Source organism: Centroberyx affinis, unplaced genomic scaffold, assembly GCF_046629955.1.
Source record: "Centroberyx affinis isolate AG114_WGS23_722 - 3 ecotype Tasmania unplaced genomic scaffold, CSIRO-AGI_Caff_v1 ptg003381l_1, whole genome shotgun sequence".
Taxonomy (NCBI): Eukaryota; Metazoa; Chordata; class Actinopteri; order Beryciformes; family Berycidae; genus Centroberyx; species Centroberyx affinis.
This window is the reverse complement of record NW_027281369.1, coordinates 179,887-198,140: the sequence shown is the minus strand read 5'-3', so window position 1 is coordinate 198,140 and position 18,254 is coordinate 179,887. Positions and strand designations below refer to the sequence as shown.

At 40.0% G+C, this 18,254-nt stretch overlaps 2 protein-coding genes across 2 annotated transcripts in view; both read right to left on the bottom strand.

Moving 5' to 3' along the window:
- Positions 1–224: 224 nt before the first annotated feature.
- aurkaip1 (aurora kinase A interacting protein 1) lies at positions 225–2,154 on the bottom strand. Its single transcript, XM_071538995.1, has 4 exons — positions 2,048–2,154; positions 1,524–1,633; positions 966–1,429; positions 225–541 (listed from the first exon to the last, which is right to left on the bottom strand). The coding sequence occupies exons 2-4, from the start codon at positions 1,579–1,581 to the stop codon at positions 425–427; spliced, it is 639 nt and encodes a 212-aa protein (XP_071395096.1). The 5' UTR covers positions 1,582–1,633; positions 2,048–2,154; the 3' UTR covers positions 225–424.
- Positions 2,155–4,992: 2,838 nt separating this feature from the next.
- LOC139660775 (rap1 GTPase-activating protein 1-like) overlaps positions 4,993–18,254 on the bottom strand; it is a 42,437-nt gene continuing 29,175 nt past the window's right edge. The window contains exons 10-26 of the mRNA XM_071539005.1: positions 18,141–18,194; positions 17,938–18,021; positions 16,687–16,787; positions 16,388–16,517; positions 14,781–14,936; positions 14,628–14,699; positions 14,418–14,504; positions 14,137–14,277; positions 12,420–12,551; positions 10,815–10,892; positions 9,594–9,703; positions 8,929–9,045; positions 8,644–8,761; positions 7,823–7,934; positions 7,466–7,545; positions 7,104–7,151; positions 4,993–6,727 (exon numbers count right to left, since the gene is read on the bottom strand). Of these exons, the coding sequence (XP_071395106.1) occupies positions 7,143–7,151; positions 7,466–7,545; positions 7,823–7,934; positions 8,644–8,761; positions 8,929–9,045; positions 9,594–9,703; positions 10,815–10,892; positions 12,420–12,551; positions 14,137–14,277; positions 14,418–14,504; positions 14,628–14,699; positions 14,781–14,936; positions 16,388–16,517; positions 16,687–16,787; positions 17,938–18,021; positions 18,141–18,194 (1,581 nt within the window). The 3' untranslated portion in view covers positions 4,993–6,727; positions 7,104–7,142. The remainder of the gene's footprint in view (positions 6,728–7,103; positions 7,152–7,465; positions 7,546–7,822; positions 7,935–8,643; positions 8,762–8,928; positions 9,046–9,593; positions 9,704–10,814; positions 10,893–12,419; positions 12,552–14,136; positions 14,278–14,417; positions 14,505–14,627; positions 14,700–14,780; positions 14,937–16,387; positions 16,518–16,686; positions 16,788–17,937; positions 18,022–18,140; positions 18,195–18,254) is intronic.

Here is an 18,254-nt window from a genome sequence, read left to right as displayed (position 1 = left end):
AGGATATTTTGGTGACAGTAAACTCTATTAATGACTAAACAATAACTGTGGCAATTCAATGCTGAGTGCATAATATGAGACTTTGTGCAATACTGCCATCCATAGTTTGAATAGGGAAACTGTAAGCTGCATACATGCCATTATATTATTATCATATATAATACTGAAAACAAACATCACATAAATGAAAACAACAGAAAATGACAACAGGACACGTCTTGGGCATGACAGAGATAAATCTTTATTGGGTCGTCTACACTTTGTTAAAAATAATTGTACACATAGGGGATATGTCCACATCACTGACACAAGCTTCAAATTGCACAGCATAGAAAGCAGGCTGCCTGTTTTGACTGCAGTGTTTTGGATGTGGCAGATCAGTCCAGTGTGAGGGACGTCTGTGTCTCCGCTGTGTCTCCACTCCTCAGTCCCTTCTGTTCCCATGCTGTTTAATGAAGATCTTAGGCGTATGCCATCCCTCGGGAGCTTTCTTCAGCCCAGCTCGCGTCCAAATCCTCTTCAGATCATCCTCAAATTTCTTCTGCACAGGACAAACATACACACATGGTTGCCATGACGTCAGTTTATAGTTATATTGGATCGCTTCATCTGTTGGAAATAAATTCATATTCAGCTAGTTTTGAGAAATTGTACTGTAATTAGGGTCCAACAGACTTACAACAATTCTAAACAAAACATATGTATCGTTCTACAACTTTGGTCAAAACTTTGGTGCAATAATAAATTATGCTGAGTAACAACTACGAAAATGGCATATTATCATTACTGTTAGTTTTCTTCTCAAAGTATTGGTATTACATTCAGATAATATCAGTCGGATCATAGGCTGGGAAGGACAGAAGAGAAAAAATGGTCAAAACAGTAAGGAGTGAGTTGTCTTGTTGTGAAAGGATCCTCATTTGCACATAACACCCTTCAAACTCCACAAAAGAGGAAACACTCACCTGCTTCTTCCTCCCCCTGCCCTCAAGCACTCTCTTCCTCAAGAATTTGGTCCGTTTCATCAGCTTCTTGTATTTGTGCCGGTTCATCTTCCGCCGCCGAATCTCCAGAACATTCTTACAGCTAAGGGGTGCTGCTGAGCCCTCCCCGTCCTCCAGAACAGGGACAGAAATGGGTGGCAGCACCTTCTCCTCCAGCAGCTCCACCTCCTCCAGGGGCTGAGGAGCCTCCAGGAGGGGAGGAAGGGAGTAGCGCAGGGAGAGCCAGCTCTCCAGAGGGCTTACTGACAGTTTACGAGGCACAAGAGCCTCGTCCAGTTCTGGCTCAAGTTGGACCCATCGTGGAGGAGATGTGTTGTCTGCTGCTGTTGAGTAGTTTCTGAGTTTCCCTTTTAGAGAGCAGCAGGAAGCAGGAAGGGCAGGTTGTACAGATCCACTCAAGATTTGTCTGTGGGTTTGAAGTGCTCCTAGGTATCAGGAAAATGAATTCATGTCAGCTTGAGGACTTGCAGTAGAAAAGTGATTATACATATAGCAAAACAGATATTTGGTCAAACTTACCGGTTGCTCTACAAAGTAGACTGAGACGAGGGACAGCCCTTGAGATAAACATTGTCATGTCACTTATCACTAAGTAAAGTCATCAGGAATGAGTTGACAGGTCACTTGTCCTGTGGGCATGGACAAAATATGTGATGTTAGCTACTTTACTCATGGCTCCTCAGTTACTTACACAGTAAGCTATCAAACACGTCCAACACAACGGTTAGAAGCAACCAACATTAACTAGCTGATCACACATTACATTCAATTAGTGAAATGCGCCACGATGTAAAAGTAAAAAGGTCGATAGTAACATAAGTCAATCAAGGTTTGTCTAATTTGACGTTAGCGGCATAAAGAAGAGTTCCCGGTTGTAGATCATGCTAGTTAGCAACATAGCCGTTAGCTCTGTCTGTCGCCGGGGATGTGACAGTCATATTATTTTGACTGAACAGGTCACAGCTAATTATCTTTCTGCCATTAATTAACTGCTTGCTTTAATAACAATTCATTCACATATTTTTCGAATAGTTTAACGTTACCCAATGTTACTATGACCGAGATGTTTCGTCTTCAATGTGACTCCAGAAGACAACTTCCGGCCTGCGCGACACAAATTGTGCACATTTCCTGTTTCACAAATTTGACAAAGGTTCCGCCTGAGTTGATTAACATGTCAAACAAATACAACATGTCAAACAAATACGAGTGAGCTATTTACATTGAACTACAGAAGTGTGTCTAAGTCTATTACAGCGCAGGAATTTAAAGGGTGTCGCACACCGGAAGCTTACCGGACCAAGGGCACCGGACCTTTGCTTATATTGTTATACTTTATACTTAGTTATGCATTTAAAATAAAATGCTAATCACGTGGCTGCGCTTGAGAGCACTGAAATATGGAGGACCATCATAATTAAATAAATAAATATGTCAGTAAAATAAATAATTACATAAATAAATACAGAAATATATAATATCATCAGTAAATAAATTAATAATTGATTGATTTTATTCTTTAATTAAAAAAATAATATTAATATTTTATAATTATTGTTTTCATAATAACATGACTATATTTAGTTGTATTTTTATTTCATAAAAACTTTTTTTTTTTCAAATGGCTTTCATTTTCAATTACATTATTGATATTTGCGCCAGGTGACGCAAAACGTGACATCCAGCGGACTTTTGCCGGGAAATGAGCTGGGAGCTCTGGGTGCAGGCAACATGGAGGGAAGTTAAACATTGTTCATTTGCATATACTACCCCATGGAGGTTCTATATTAACCCATATTGTAATGATACAATGCTGGTTGAAAATTGGCGAAGTTTCCATTTAAAAAGAAAAGTACCTCATTTAAAATATACTCAAAGTAAAAGTTACTTTTTAATAAATCAACTCAGTGTAATGTGTTAGAGGGAGGAATAAGGGCCACGATACATTGGGAAGTGTGGTGAAGCAATGTGAAGTATGTAAGTATTTTTTCATTATTCTCCTATAGCCAGTGTGGTTACGTTGATTTTGTCCTGCTTGCCGGGACTCATTTGGCTCAGGCCTTCCCGTAGCGACCCGGTCCTTTGCTGCATGTCCTCCCCTCGCTCTTTCTCCCATACATTCCTGTCTCTCTCTCACTATATCTCTCAAATAAAGCATAAAAATGCCAAAAATAAAATCTTAAAAAAAATATATATATATAGTCATGTTATTATGAAAACAATAATTATGAAATTATATTATTTAATATTTTTTAAATTAAAGGAAAACAATCAATCAATTATGAATTTATTTCTGTATTTATTTATGTAATTATTTATTTCAATGACACATATTTATTTAATTGTGACTATTTTGGTCCTCCATACAGAAAAGCAGCATATGTAAGTTGTACAGTACTCCACTGGAGGGCACTAATAATTAAGTAGCGATTATACAAATGGACCTTTTGCTGTCTCCATGAAATAGACTAGCAAGGTGAATCCAGGTGAAAGCTTTAATCCGCCAGTGAGTTTGACTATTGAATAGGTCTACAGCTCAACCATGAAGTACAAATGTAGATAGATGAAACATAGATACAAGGTGAAGGATTTTAATGCTTGAGACTTGGATTGTGCAAAATGGGAGTGCAACTCAATGTTAGGAATGATGTCCTATTTTGTACACCCAGGAAAGAGAAATATTTATGTAGGCCTAAATAAGAGAGCCTAGGATGGTTTGAAACAGGGTCATCTGTGACCCTTTTTGTAAAGCTTTTATTATTCAACTCTGTAAGATATCAACTATTAATTATCAATTCTAACCTGTAACTCAGAGACTCAAGTAGCAATTGATAATTGATTGAACTTGATTGCACTACCCATTCATGAAATCTGAAAGTTTCAACAAAAAATATTTATATTTATTTATTATCATTATAAATCATATTTTATACTATTTAAAAAGTAGCTAATTGATGATTTTCATCTGTGGTGTTTTATAGCTTGGATGGATGTCATATATTGTTTGAGTATATTTCAAACATCCGCTGGTAATAGTTTAGCCTTCTTACAAAAACCCAGACTGGCCCAGCTACCATTAGGCACACAGTCTTCTTGTCACAGAGAGGCAGACTGCTACTGTTGCACTGATGCACTTTGACAGACCTTTACTTTATGCACTTACCTTCATTTTACTGTACTTTGCTTTACTTTAGGCCTTTTTGTACATGAATCCAGGCACACAAAGAGAAAAGACCAGAGTATCCAGGATAGAGTAGCAAAGAGACTGTTTCCCTTCATGTTGAACCTTTAAACTTGAATTAATGCTTTTCTATTTTATGGGAGTACTCAGGAATAAGGATCCCAAAATTTAGTTTGTGTTCGGCTGTGTTCTTCTCCTGGGCTACAATTGCATTTTTCCAAACTTATTTGTGAATCGTTACAAACAACTGACTCATGTTACACTCACCCCAAGTGTTTCCCATTACTGTGTAGATATAATTGGAAAGTCCGTTTCAGTCGTGATTCAGTCTTATTTTCCTTTGTTTGACTCATTAAAATTGAATATATTTCTTTCTTCCATGTGGCACAGTTATATAAGCAGGGAAGCCTCCACTTTTAGATTGCTCTACTTTTAGACACTTGTGGGCAGCCACATCAAATCACTTATTCATGGGACATTCTCTCATAGCTTTCATTCAGACTGTGGAAAATTGAACATCTACAGTATATAGGCATTTTACTGCATGGATTTTCACAGTATGGCATTCAGAATATTGTATTTGTTTGTGCAAACGGCAGATTAGTGACAAAAATAAGTTAAAAGCTAAGAAATTAATTTCATTTGAGTGATGTGATCCAGGGCAACAGAGTATGTGTACAATAGACTGTAAAATTCCCAGGGCATTTATTTAAGATAAAAAACAAAACAAAAAAACATTCATTTCATTGTAAATCTTGTTGCTTATCAACTATTCTCATAACTATCTGTACACACTGTCTGCTTGTGATAAGGCAACTCAAATGATCAACAAGATGTTTCCCCTTTTATTGAACAGTCTCAATACTTTTTAAAATAATTTTATTTCAAAATAATATTTAAAGGTAAGGGCACAAGAAATAAAACAACAATAAATTGGTAACCTGGCAGTATGTAATTTCAAGGTAGGGGTCAGTCCCATTCTAATTCCATATATATGTACTCCAACTAAATATATATGTACAAAAACAGTAGTTGTAATTACAGCTGGAGTTATTTTTCTTTTTTAAATTTAGAGCAAATAAATATTCAGTTACTTCCAGTGATGGGTTTTAATGGCATTGCAAATTTACTGCGCTGAAAGAGATCTAACCCCTGAAATAGGCAGGGCTTTACAGATGACAACATTATGATATTTTACTCCAAAGTGACTCATATAAGCACGTGGCAAGGTGCTGATTGTTGTCACCTAGTACTACCATAGAGGTATAACAGATGTACGCCGTAAACTCCACTCCAAAAGAAACCAAATCAATAAATAAAAACATACGTTAGCAAGAAAAAGACAACTGAGAACAGAGGTTGGTCACCGCACCAACTGATTAGATGGACAGAGCAATTAAATCAGTCATTGATGAATATATATCCATACATTACTCTTCATGGCAGACTACACAGACAGTGCCAAACGATAACTGTGTCACACCACCATGTTAAAATGCTTTGAATGTGCAAAGCTATTTCTGGCTGCTTTTTTTTAAAAATAGTGTGCTTAAAAATGGTGTTGAGTATAAATATTAGTTTCGCATTTGATCTAATACTGCCATCCTATTACTGGCTGCAGGCCATGTTAATCAAAAGGAGTGAGGTAAAATAAATCTGAGGGATGAATAAATTGCATGTTTAAGTTTTAAGGCCATGTCAATTCATTCACGATACATTGCTATTTTCACTTTGACCTGTGGTATGAAGTCCTATATCTGTTTAACATTGTGGAGACTTGGCTGTAAGAGAAACAGTACAGTCCTTATCAGACAAATTGTTTTGCTGCAGCTATACAGTAGTTCTATAGAGGAATTTGATGAAGCTATCGTTAATAGACAAATTACAATCACTTTACCCAGAAAATAATCACATTTAACAGCATTCAACATAACAACTATAAATCACAATGGATGTTTTTGTTATAAAACACATATCTTTGATGTTGAATATTTGGTATTATTTATACATTAGAGATTTTTATCAAGCCAAAATCTTTGTTGATTTGGTAAAAAGACTGTCCAGGCAATTATACCCACTAACAAAGTTGCAGCAAAAGTCCTTTTCACGATCTCTAATAAGAGCTCAATGGCACTGTCTTTACCCTGTATAACCAGCACACCTAGGCCTCAACCAGACAAAACAAACCAAAGTAAGTATCTTTTAACAAATAAAACTATTTACTTGGTAGATAAAATGTGTGCTCTTGAAATAAAGGTCAGGCCCAAAAAAAAAACAATATAACCAGGCAATAGATGTGTGAACAGGCAAAGAAAACGAGTGGAAGGAAACAACACTGTGCAAAAGCTGGCCCCTCTTTGTGTGTCATCCTCTCCAGGTTCCTCCAGGTTTCTGGGTTCGGGGCGCTCCGGCCTCACTGACCAGCAGACTGGCTAGGCTCCACCTCCTTCTCCTCCTCCTCTTCCTCCTCCTCATCGTCACTGGTCACGGCGAACGCCTGCACTCGTCTCATCTCCCGGAAGGATTGTGACTTATGGGGATGCTTTGGGAACCAGAGACATGCAGTTAAAACTCTCAACACAAGGTCGGTGGCAGAATACAATATTGTCATTAAATATTGATGACTGAAAATCATACTTTCTAATGCAATACAATGCCAAAGCTAACTACAGCCAACATTATCACATGATACTATAATATACTGGTCTTTTTTTTGGTTTTGTTTATTCCTCAGTAATATTGAAAATCATCTTGATGCAGCTGTGCTTCATATCACAGAGAGTAGCTGAATATACATTCTTACAATCAGCATGTGTTTGGTATCCATGTACATGGTTATGAGTCAGTAGTTATTTAGTCTATCTCTCCATAATTCAAGCCCATGAGGACTTTAATTAGGGTACAGAGAAAGGTCTAACCTGAAGATGGAGATCCAGGATACAACCAGGTGGGTGGGGCTAACAGTTCTGCACATAGAGATGCACAGAGAGCGAGAAAGAACGAGACAGAACAGAACCAGACATCAACAACAGCACAACAGAAGCAACGCAGCACTACAGCACAGTACAGCAGTGATCTTACAGTAGCACAACTACAGTTCAGTACCAGTTTGTTAACAATCTGCACTTTTAAATGCAACATAAACAGCATCACACCAGCGTTCACTGTGCTTTTAGAGGAGAACTCATGCAGAACAGCCAGTGTTTTAAAGGTGATTAAGAGGTAGCTGATCATTAAGAGAGATCAGATTTCAGTATAGGTCAGGATGGGCTTGACTCACCGATGAGGACTGATGATCGTGTGGCCGCTCCAGTTTGATACGGATATCTGTCCCTTTCCCTCCTTCAGGTTTACCAGGCCCTGCAGGATGAGCCCACACTGTGTTCAGTCAGTCATCTATGCACTAGACTTACAAATGTAGAATTACCCAGAATATTGAAACTTGACTGCCAAGAGGATCTTGTAAACGAAGGCTGTGTGGTAGGACGGTACGAATGACACTAAAGTTTACATTTCCATTTAACTCTATGGTTATGTTTTTCTACTGAGCCCTATAATGTCCATCTCTGCACTACTTTCCTCTGTTTTGCCATCCTAAATTCTACTGCCTCCTTTCAAATCCCTGCCAGTTTATTACCTGGGGAGCTGCCTCGACTGGTGTTACTGGTGCTGCTCATGCTGTCCTCCAGCCAGGTGCTGTAGGTGAATGAGTCTCGCTTGTGTGGCGTCCCGGCAGATGACAGGCTCTCCTGGGGAGAACGCAGGGAGAGGTCATGACAGATAGTTAAATATACATACATATACTTACTGCAGGCTGAAAGACAAATAGACATACATGATACTTAGATACACACAATCTCTTTCTTTTGCTCTCTCACACACGTACGCACTAGGCATGGGACAATAACCGGTATTACTATATATCGAGGAAAAAGACAGTTATGACACCACCACTAATATTTATTATCGTGACCACCGCGATAACCGCAGCTCTCGTCTGTCACCATTGATGTTTAATTTTCCCCAAAAGGAGAAGCCCTCTAATAAACTGTTATATTCATTTTTGCCTACTGAGTTAAAGTGGATACAGACTACAGTAGCACTTTATTTCAGACTCATTTGACTTCATTTTAGATACTGTTATTTTTATTTTTATTTGCGTTGTTTAAAACTATCCTCACAGTTTCTATAAGACAAACCAGTATTTTATAATTTTGTTATTTAAGAAAAAAGTCAGCTGTCTTGTGATTGATAAATTAGTTTTGAAGTAACTGAAGCATATTACGGTACTGTTTTTAAAGTTTTCATCTTTTGGATAATTATTGAGACAATATTGTGTATTGAGATAATTGAGATAATATTGAGCCAAAATAATCATACTAGGAAATGTTTACATCGACACAGGCCTAGCAGACACACACGCACACACACACACACACACACACATACAGCGCTTACCATGCCGGTGTCATAGTCCTCTGTGGCCTCTGTCTCGTTCTCCTCCACCACACTGGCGAAGCTGCTAGCGTTGGAGGAGGAGCGGGAGAGGTCATGACCCTCTGGGATGGACGGGGCCCTGCCACCGAGATAAGAACTACACCCTGGGTTAACCACGCTCCAGCACAGTCACTCTCATGTACAGGACACGCTCACTCAACATGCTGCAGTGGCTGTGCGTAGCCCAGCGGTTATACAAACATAAATATGAGGTGAGGATTCTGTGATCCAGTCTATCATACACACCTGTTCTTGGTGGTGGTGAGCACCTCAGGAGAGCTCTGATTGGATGAGTTGTCAGATTTGGGGTCCTGAGAGGCGTGGCCACTGTCAGGGGTTTTCTGGGTATTTGGAGAACACTCTCTACTGCTATATGAGACAGGACATGTAGCATATCAGTAACAGCAAATGCAACATTCATATTGTTAAGTCTTTATTTTGGGAGCTTAAATGCAGTACAGGTATCTCCAACAAGTGAAAAGCAGTAAACTCTGACCCTTAGACACGTAATCAATTATAAGGCTCTAGCTACACACACAATGATAGGATATTAGAGATAGAAAATATGAATATTGTACATGTACACCAAAATGAGTATCAATCCCCAAGGCCCACACTGAGATGGGCAAGAAATCCTTTATGGTGTCAGCCCCTATTACTTGGAACAGGCTGCAAAATAATCAAAAAAGTAAGACTCTCATCTCAATGGAAGAGTTTAAGGCTTTTGTGAGAGATATGGTATCCAGGTCAACTGTCTTTTATAAAGTTTACTTGCTCTGTTACTATTTCTCATTTGCTGCTGTCTTGGTCAGGTCTCCCTCACAAAAGAGATTCTGAATCTCAAGTGGACTTTCTTAAATAAAGGTTAAATAAATCAAATAAAAATACAGCAATACTCTGCTGCATCTCACCTCTTCTCCTGGACTTCCTGAATGTTTTCAATGCCGATGGCGCTGCTTCGCCTGGAGCTGAAGGGACCAGACTTCTTTCTGGTCGGGCTTTTCCCCGGGATGATCAAAGACTGCCAGGGACAGACGACAGACAGTCAGAGTCAAGATACTTCTAATACCTCTAAAATATCTTTGAGTGATACTGATTTATTTTTCCTGGTGCTTATCAGACTATTTATTTGTTGTTGAGGGGAGTTCATGCTTAATTTGACTTAAGATTTAATTTAAGAATTTATTTATCATTTTTATGCCTTTTAAAAACTCAGCGATGGTTTCAACCATCTTCACGGCAAAAGATACATTCGATCTTATGTCAAGTTAAATTATCAAGCTGAAGAGTAACAGTGCTGCCTTGGTGTTGTCGCTCTGATAAGAAAATGTTAAAATATGCACTTAGCGGCTTAATGTCAAGCCCTAGTGCCAGTCTTTCAGTCAGAGCAGAGCAGAGTAGGAAGGGAGATGAAAGATGGATTCTAGGGCTGCGGGGCTTACCACTAAAATGTGCTTTCTCAGCGAGTGCTTTGTTCATTCAATCTCCCTTTTTAAGCTCTCAAAATAAGGACTTGAAAAAGGCTTTTATGTAATGTGGCTTCAAAGAGCAGGAGGAGAATTTTTATTTTTTATTTTTCTGCAAGGGGGGACATTAAATCATTAATATTCATCATTTTTAAACAAATAGAGAATTAGGCATACAGGAATTAAGATACGGAATGGTTTAAATTAGAAGACAGTGAAGGAGGCGAACACGTACTGCAGCAAAGCAGATTGGACAGCGCGAATACAAAGGAGGCAAAGACTATTAGTGGGGTGGGAGCTAAGTGGTGGCACCTTCAAACACGACTTTAACTGTCTGTATGTGCCTTTACACACAACACAGAGTGGTCTATGGAGTAATTACTAAGAATGCTTCCTAGATTGCAGTCTCTATGTACAATCCCAAGGTTTGGCACTGTCAAAAACAATTGATTGATGTGAAAAAATAAAGGAGAATATCTGCTATTTCTCATGAATGGAGGTAATATTCTTTACACATGCCGTCTCTAGCTCACAATTTGATAACATATTGAGGTGCTGAAATGTATAGAGAAAAGTGTTTGGTCATGATGCAGTGGAGCCATGCAGAGAAAAAGGGACAAAGAGGAAGAGCAAGTAGTTAGAGAGTAGTTTGAATTAGACATGAACCTCTTCTACTGTTCCTATCCCTATGGCACTGCCTCGTCGTCCATATTTACTGGGACTTTTGCCTGGGACAAGCAATGACTGAGTCACACAGGGAGGAGAGAGAGAGGGAGGGAGAGAGAGAGGGAGGGAGAGAGAGAGAGATGGTGACGATGAGAGAGGACAAGAGGAAGAGAGGAGGATAAGGGGGGAAGAGAAAATATAGGACACCATGAGATTCCATGCAGCAAGTTATGTTGTTAAAAACAAAATACAAGGCACGTGTTAGCTGGGGGATACAATGCATGTTAAAGAAAGAGGGACACTTTGGCACCATGGGTGCAACGCAGGCGGCTGAATGGGAGAGATACATGATGAGACTGTTCAGAGAGCCATATGCCTGTGAGAAAGAGGATGGAGAAGAGCAAAAAAACAGCAGAGGAGGACATACATTAGGTTTAGATCGCACAGCAAGACCGGGTTATGGGCAAAAATAACAAACTTCAGTTATTTCCACATACAGGTTGGTTAATAATTATGGTTAGTCATTTTTGAATGGGAAGTTTAAAATATCCTATTTATTTTTGATTTATAAATATGAGCGTCCTGAGCTGCGACAGTTGACTATATACACCTGACTAAAAATCCTGTGAATTGCCTAACACAAAGAAAATCAAGATCATTTCATTAAGGTCAAAATTCATACAGATACTGAATTTCATTCAAAATGTCAGACAAAGCCGTACCATCTCCCAGAAGAATACTTACCATGCATAAACATTTGTTATCAGAGACTATTAATTACAAGCAAGCATATTGTCGCTGTCGGGTGAAAACCTCGTAACTCCAATTTTGGTGATTTTCATGTTTTAACTTCAACTGAAGGATTACATGCTCCTCTATGACTGAGAAAATTCTACAGCCCCTCGATTCATGGAACCTTTTGCATCCAGTAAAGAAATGAAATAAAAATTTGATCACAAAAAACGAAACCTTTTCAGAACGAATTAGATAAACTCAAAAACGCATGGTGGTCAAACTAAAAACAAGGTTGTTTTTATTTTTTCTATTTTGGAGATACCAGGTTTTCACCTGACGATCATAATCACTGCAAAAAATATTGTGTAAACACTGCAGTCAAGCACAAGTTTCAACTGGCATGCACACACATACACACAAACATGCACGCGCGCACACATACACACACACACAGTCAGTCCAGTCCACATTCATTAGTATTCAAGTGCGTATTTATGATCAATGCAGATGCATGGGGATTGAAATAATGAGAACTGTAGTAGAACAAGAGTCAATATTAGAAGCAGCTTTACACCCAGGTAAGAAACTCTCCTCAACTCCTACAAATGTTCAAGTCAATGCAAGGGCTGTGAGTGTCCAGTCGCTCCATCTCGTGGTGGCAGACGGTGTGAGAGCCTAAGTTAAAGGCCAAGGCGTAAATGCTCCGCTCGATCGAGTGTGCAGTCCTGCTCTGTGAGAAGTTAGTGCAGTAAGCAGGCATGTGAGGAGGGTGGGGAGGGAGTACTGTACTAGATTGGCTGGGAGTTATGAGGGAGGCAGAGGGAGCGAGACCCGCCCCACTCGAGACCAGAGGAGTGGCACTGTACTTACTATCCCTGGGAATTTGGGGCTCTCTGCGGGGTTGTGGTTAAAGCTGCCGCTGAGACTAGTGGAGACTGTGTGTGGCTTCTTGAAAGTGAGACCCATGGCGTCCAGAGACTGGCTTCTGCTGCGGATCACCCGCTACAGAGAGAGACGAGGAGGAGATACATTGAGATGGTGCTGACCAGCGTGACCCCTCACCGCCACTGTACCGCGCCACAGGCCGGGAGGGGCCGTGGGGCTAGTCCTGAACACGGGCCTAACACTAATCCTGACAGACAAGGTAGAGGCAGAGAGGCACTGCTAAGCTTTAGCGCCCAGAGGGAGACTCAGATGAGTCAATATGTTTGAGTAGGTGGCAGAAGAAGAGAAGGGAGTAGAAGGGCCAAGTGGCTTACAGATGTCTGCCCACACCGACTTTAAACACAGCAAGGAGAAGTTGAAAGCCCAATGCACCTCTTTGCAGATATGGATTATAGAGGAGAGAGGCAGAGACATCTGATGGTGAGAGAAATCTTATCCATTCCCTTTAATATGACTAGACTGACATATGAAGATGAAAGAATGATACATAAACGTGGCTGCAGTAACTCAACAGTGGGGGACATGCAGAGACTACAACAGCACGACACAGCACAGCAGCGTGGGGAAGAGAAGCCGGTAAGCCAGGAGCGGTTTATGCCCACAGGACAGAGCAGCAGAGCCTCTCCTCATACAGCTTGATAGAGATTGATACAGCCGTTACAGCCGGTAGCTTGCATACACACAAGGGCAATCCTGAACGACTGCCAGAGAAAAGACACCCTCCTTCACACCCAGAGAGGAAACAACAGACAGCTGGTAGAAAGCTGGAAACTGGAACTAGATGACAGATACGTCTTTCAATCATATAATAACACATTGCCCAGGTTTTACACCTGTGTAGTAACACTGATTGTTTTAGTCTTACAATGTCAGTTTATTGAAATAACACCGAGTTTCAATTAACACTGACACCATAAGTCACCATAATGTAAATAATAGTGTTCTGTTCCCAACATAAAAAAAATAAAATCATAAGGTAACACTTTATTTTCCTGTCCACAATTTCCTAATAATTTCCTAGAAAGAAACTGTTAATTTCTTAGGAAGTTTTAAGAACCATGAAATTATGTAGTGGTTATATAGAAAATGTAAGCAGTCTGGTAGAGTCAATAAAAGAAAAAAACATTTCCTGGAAAGAACTGCAACTATAAACTATTTACTGGAAAAATAATAGGCAGAGGTCAATTATCAGACATCATTTTTCATATAATTATTTAGTTATTTGTTGAATTCTTAATTAATTTTAGTTGATTTCTAATTTTCTATATAAATATTACATAATCATGGTTCTGTCTTAGAAACAACAGAAGAAATTGGAGGTACTTACCAACTACCATTGAACTCTGTACTGTACTGAACTTTTCCCAATAATTAGTACATAATTTCATGGTTCTTTCCAGGAAACTTCCTAAGAAATTAACAGTTCCTTTCCTAGGATATTGCGGACACGGAAAATAAAGCATTACCAAACATAAAATATTCTAACATAAGCAAAATTAAATATTTAAATCTATACAATGGATCAGTGTCTAGCTTGCCAAGCCCTCATCTTTCAGTTTCAGTTTTTTTCCCTAGTGATGCAGAAGGTTTAGTGAAGCCTTCAGTCTGAAGCCCCGGCCTCTGCTCCTGCCTGTCCAGTTACCTTGAAGGACTCAAAGAAGCCCCCTCCTCCTCCACTCCCGTTCTCCAGTTTGTCATCCTCTCCTCCAACACCCATCATGGCCTGGCTGTTCACATGGAGCTCCTCATACAGCGTCTCCAGCAAGGCCGATCGCGTCCGCTCCTTACACACACACACACACACACACACACACACACACAAAGAGTGAGTTGAAACAAAGTAAAGCAAAGGGTATTCTGTATGATTCTAGCCAGAGATGCATAAACATCAAAGATTGTTTTAATTGATTTTCAATAACTCACCTCCAATTTGGCAAATTTCTCAGCCTTGTAGCAGGCATACTCAGCATTGATGAGCTTAGTGAAGAGGAATTCATGGAATTCAGGACCCTGGGGAGAAGGTAGCAAAGAGAAGGAGCTTGAGTCACGTGTGAAACAAAAAGATGACTAAGAAGAGGAAAGAGTACTGGCTGAAGTATGCAGTAGTTTAAGTCTAACAGTTCTTCCACTTACTTTTCTAAAGATAGGGGGGTTTGGGAGGGCCGGGCCAAAGAAAGGTACATCGTCCCGTGCCGTCACTGACACCTAAGAATTGACATAAAGTGTAATCAGTGGTTATGTATTTACAGAAAGCAAAGTTAGCCTATAGTGAGGACAGTAGCTCACCTTGTACAGAACATTGTCAGAACAGGCGTTGACCACCTGGACGACCACATAGGCGTGGAGGAAGTTGGAGGCGATCATGTCCGGTACGAAGGGAGTATTTTCCTCTTGGAACACAATGGCCACAATATCGTTCCCTATGTGCCGCTTTCTCTGCAACTGCAACACAAGAGTCACACAGCAACGAATCATAAATAACATCATTTACACTTGCATGAATGAATAAATTTTGCCTCTCTCAGGGGGAGACATTGGAGATTTTTAAGACATGCTAATACCAAGTATTATATGCTGTTAGTATGAATGTTATCAGGGAATCTGCAGGTTTCAGAATGAAAAGACCTTTTAATTCTATTTTGACTGATGCATAGCACAAAATGACCGTAATATATCTGTTTTATACTCAAAAATGACAAAGCAGTATTATTATTACAGTATTTTGCATCCTGATTATTACGTCTTCACTAGACCTTTCTGTTGGATCTCTGCTCTAATAAGGTAGCTTACCAGTCTCTATTGTGAAAATAAGACTTTATTGTTTATGTCAATTACTGGCGACTGTAATTCAAGGGGACATGAGAGGTTTAGGACTGTGCCAGAGACACGTCGATGTTGTTGCAGTTCCTACTGGTTGCTGATAGAGGTCGATAGAAGTCAAAGATTACTTCATGCCCCTTTATGACCAATTTAAAACCCAAAATAAAGAAACAAAGCTAGCAAAACCATCATATTTCCGATTGAACAGAGCTAATGAGAGTTTGGAAACTATTAATGGGCAGTATAAGAAAAAGTACACCAGGGAATTAAATGTTATGGGCCATGAATATGATTAAAACAACAACAACAAAAACATTATTGTACTACTAACCCTGATTTGTATTAATCTAAGAGTGGTGCATGTAGTGCAAAGAACCCTGCCACTGCATGGATAAATAACTGGTTAATAACTGTATTTAGGACATTTTAATACGTTTTAAGGCCTGAAATTCATTTTATGACTTTTTCAGACTTTATTGGTTTATACAGCTGCTGAGTGTCCCTAATGCCGCTGTGACTCTCTGAGTTGTGTGCATGCTTTCTTCCTCCCTCTCCTCACCCTCCTCTCTTCCCTCTCCGAGTCTCGTTGCTGAACCATGTGAACCACCACCAGGGAGTGCTGCTTCCCCTCATGACAGCCTAAGCGAGCACTGATTGGCCCAAACGCTCGCAGGAGACAATGCGTTACACCCACTGCTGCCGGGGACTCTGATTATACATTGTCTGTGTTTGTGCGTAGCATGATAAGAAATGGTGTGTTGTGTGTTCGTCCTGATAAAGCAGCGTTTGTGTGTCTGTGTGAGAGAGAGTGGGAAGGGGACCCAGATGTGTGATGTGTGGGCTAAGGTACTCTATCTCAGCTTTAAATGTATGTAAAGAAGGGCTGCTGCTTATGAATACAAAGTTGAATACGCTTTATGGTTTACTGGTGTTGATTGCAACTATATCACTGTCGTATGGCATCATCATTGAGATACATACAGAATCTGGTGCTACAATACCCAGGGGGAACTTGTCTGACTGCTAACTGTATGCCATGGAAGGTGTGATATTCTGGTATTGTATTACAGTACCTGTTGGGTGTCCCCCTCTGTGTAAGGCAGCTTTGTCGACACATGGAACATGACCTCTTTGTTGCGGTAGTTGCTGTAGACAGACTCAGTGCCGGTCTGTCCATGAGTCACATCTAACCCGCCACGGAAACTGCAAGCACAGACAACCATGTCCAACAGGATATTCTCCACCATCACTGCAGCAGCATTACCATTATTCCTGCAGCTAGCTGGGTGTAATGAGAATTATAGTGGGTGTGTTGCTGTGCAGTGTGCGGTACAGTATGTTTAGTACATTCTGACCATGATGAGGTCCTTACCCTTTAAAGTCGTGGAGCTCAATTTTCTCCCCGAGAAACTCCAGGAATTCTACAAAGGCAGGACTCTCTTCGCTGTTGCCAAACAGCTCTTCCTCTGATGTCTGCAACAATAAAAGGACTCATAAACATCGAGGCTTGGAGAAAATATTGATTCCAGCAGGTACGACTGAAAAAAACTGAGGCTGGGTAAGAGATTAGTTTGTACGGTCGACTGTGTACTGTATGTAGTTTGTGTTCTAAGAAGTCAATATGTGAGAGTGTTAAATAATAATGTCTCTATCTCTGGATTACAAATAAACAAGCAGTGAGGACAACTTCTGACAAGGAATGTGAACAAGATTGCAAGAGGCAAGATTTGCATACTGCGTAGAGTGGGCACATTACCCACAGCAATAACTGACTACTAGCTCGACTGGGTGAATAGAAACATATGGTATTGTATGGTCATAATGTGTCTTTTTACTGCAACAGTTCAGTAGGGTCAATAACAGCTCAGAGTAAAATAAATAAATTGTACAATAGGTGTGTGTTTGACACTCTTGTCCATGGCTGTATTTGCATATAAGAAGACAGAGGTGGCTTTAGAAAAAGGCTTGTGTGTGAGTGTTGATGATCAGCTGTGATTGTCAGTTGATCATCTATTGTCACCAATTGGAGTGGTGCTGTGAACACAAAAGCCTGCCTACATGCAGAGCACAGAGACACAAACCCTGAGAAGGAGCTCCCACTGCCCATTGAGTGATTCTGTTTTGTTTCCCTTATGCAGGATGCCTATTTGCCAAGCATGCCTTTCTCCACTTAGTGCTCCTCCTGGATAGAAATGTCTTCCTGAGGGATGAGCAGAGGGCCCTCGATGCCCTCGTGTTGTGGCCCTCGGTTCATTCATAATGTAATCCAACTCCTTCCGGCTCTAAGAGATCAAGGATGCAGAACTCCACACACTGAGGTCTCCACTCACAAAGGTACGAGGGCCCTCAACTTAGCATTCAACAGCTCTTCTGCTCCCACACAGTAAACAACGGGGTCGTGATTGTCATAGAAAATTAGAGGGAATACTGAAGAGAGCCAAACTGACTGGATTGGACTGGACTGAAATAACTAATGACAGTGTATAGGATATGCTCATTTGTTTGTCTTGCACTGCATATAATGAATAGAAGAAGGATAATGGTTCTACCTCTATAGATGCATCTCTAAACGATTGAAAATCCCATCCTCTGTTTTAACCTACATCCAGGCACTACAGCTCACCTGTCCAAATTTTTGATAGATGACCCCATACTTGAAATTGTTGCTTATCACATGCTCATCGAAGGTGACAATAAGTCTTGAAGCCTGTAAAGAAATTACAGATATAACAGGAAATATGAAATCATTCGATTTGTAATAGATATATGGGACCAAGGATTATATATAAGAAAAGCATTTTAAGACCAAACAAAGTTGAGTCTTACTTTTGGATAGAGGACAGGGAAAAAGCGATCCACATTGACCTCTTCACAGACAAGCTTGGAATCAAAAAGAACAAGAAAATATTAGTATGTTTTCTAAAAGAAAGCACAGACATT

Coding starts and splice junctions, on each gene's coding strand:
- aurkaip1 (XM_071538995.1), bottom strand. CDS start 1,581: ATGACAATGTTTATCTCAAGGGCTGTCCCTCGTCTCAGTCTACTTTGT. Junction 1,430..1,523: donor TCTACTTTGTAGAGCAACCG/GTAAGTTTGACC, acceptor CCTGATACCTAG/GAGCACTTCAAACCCACAGA. Junction 542..965: donor GCAGGGGGAGGAAGAAGCAG/GTGAGTGTTTCC, acceptor TGTCCTGTGCAG/AAGAAATTTGAGGATGATCT.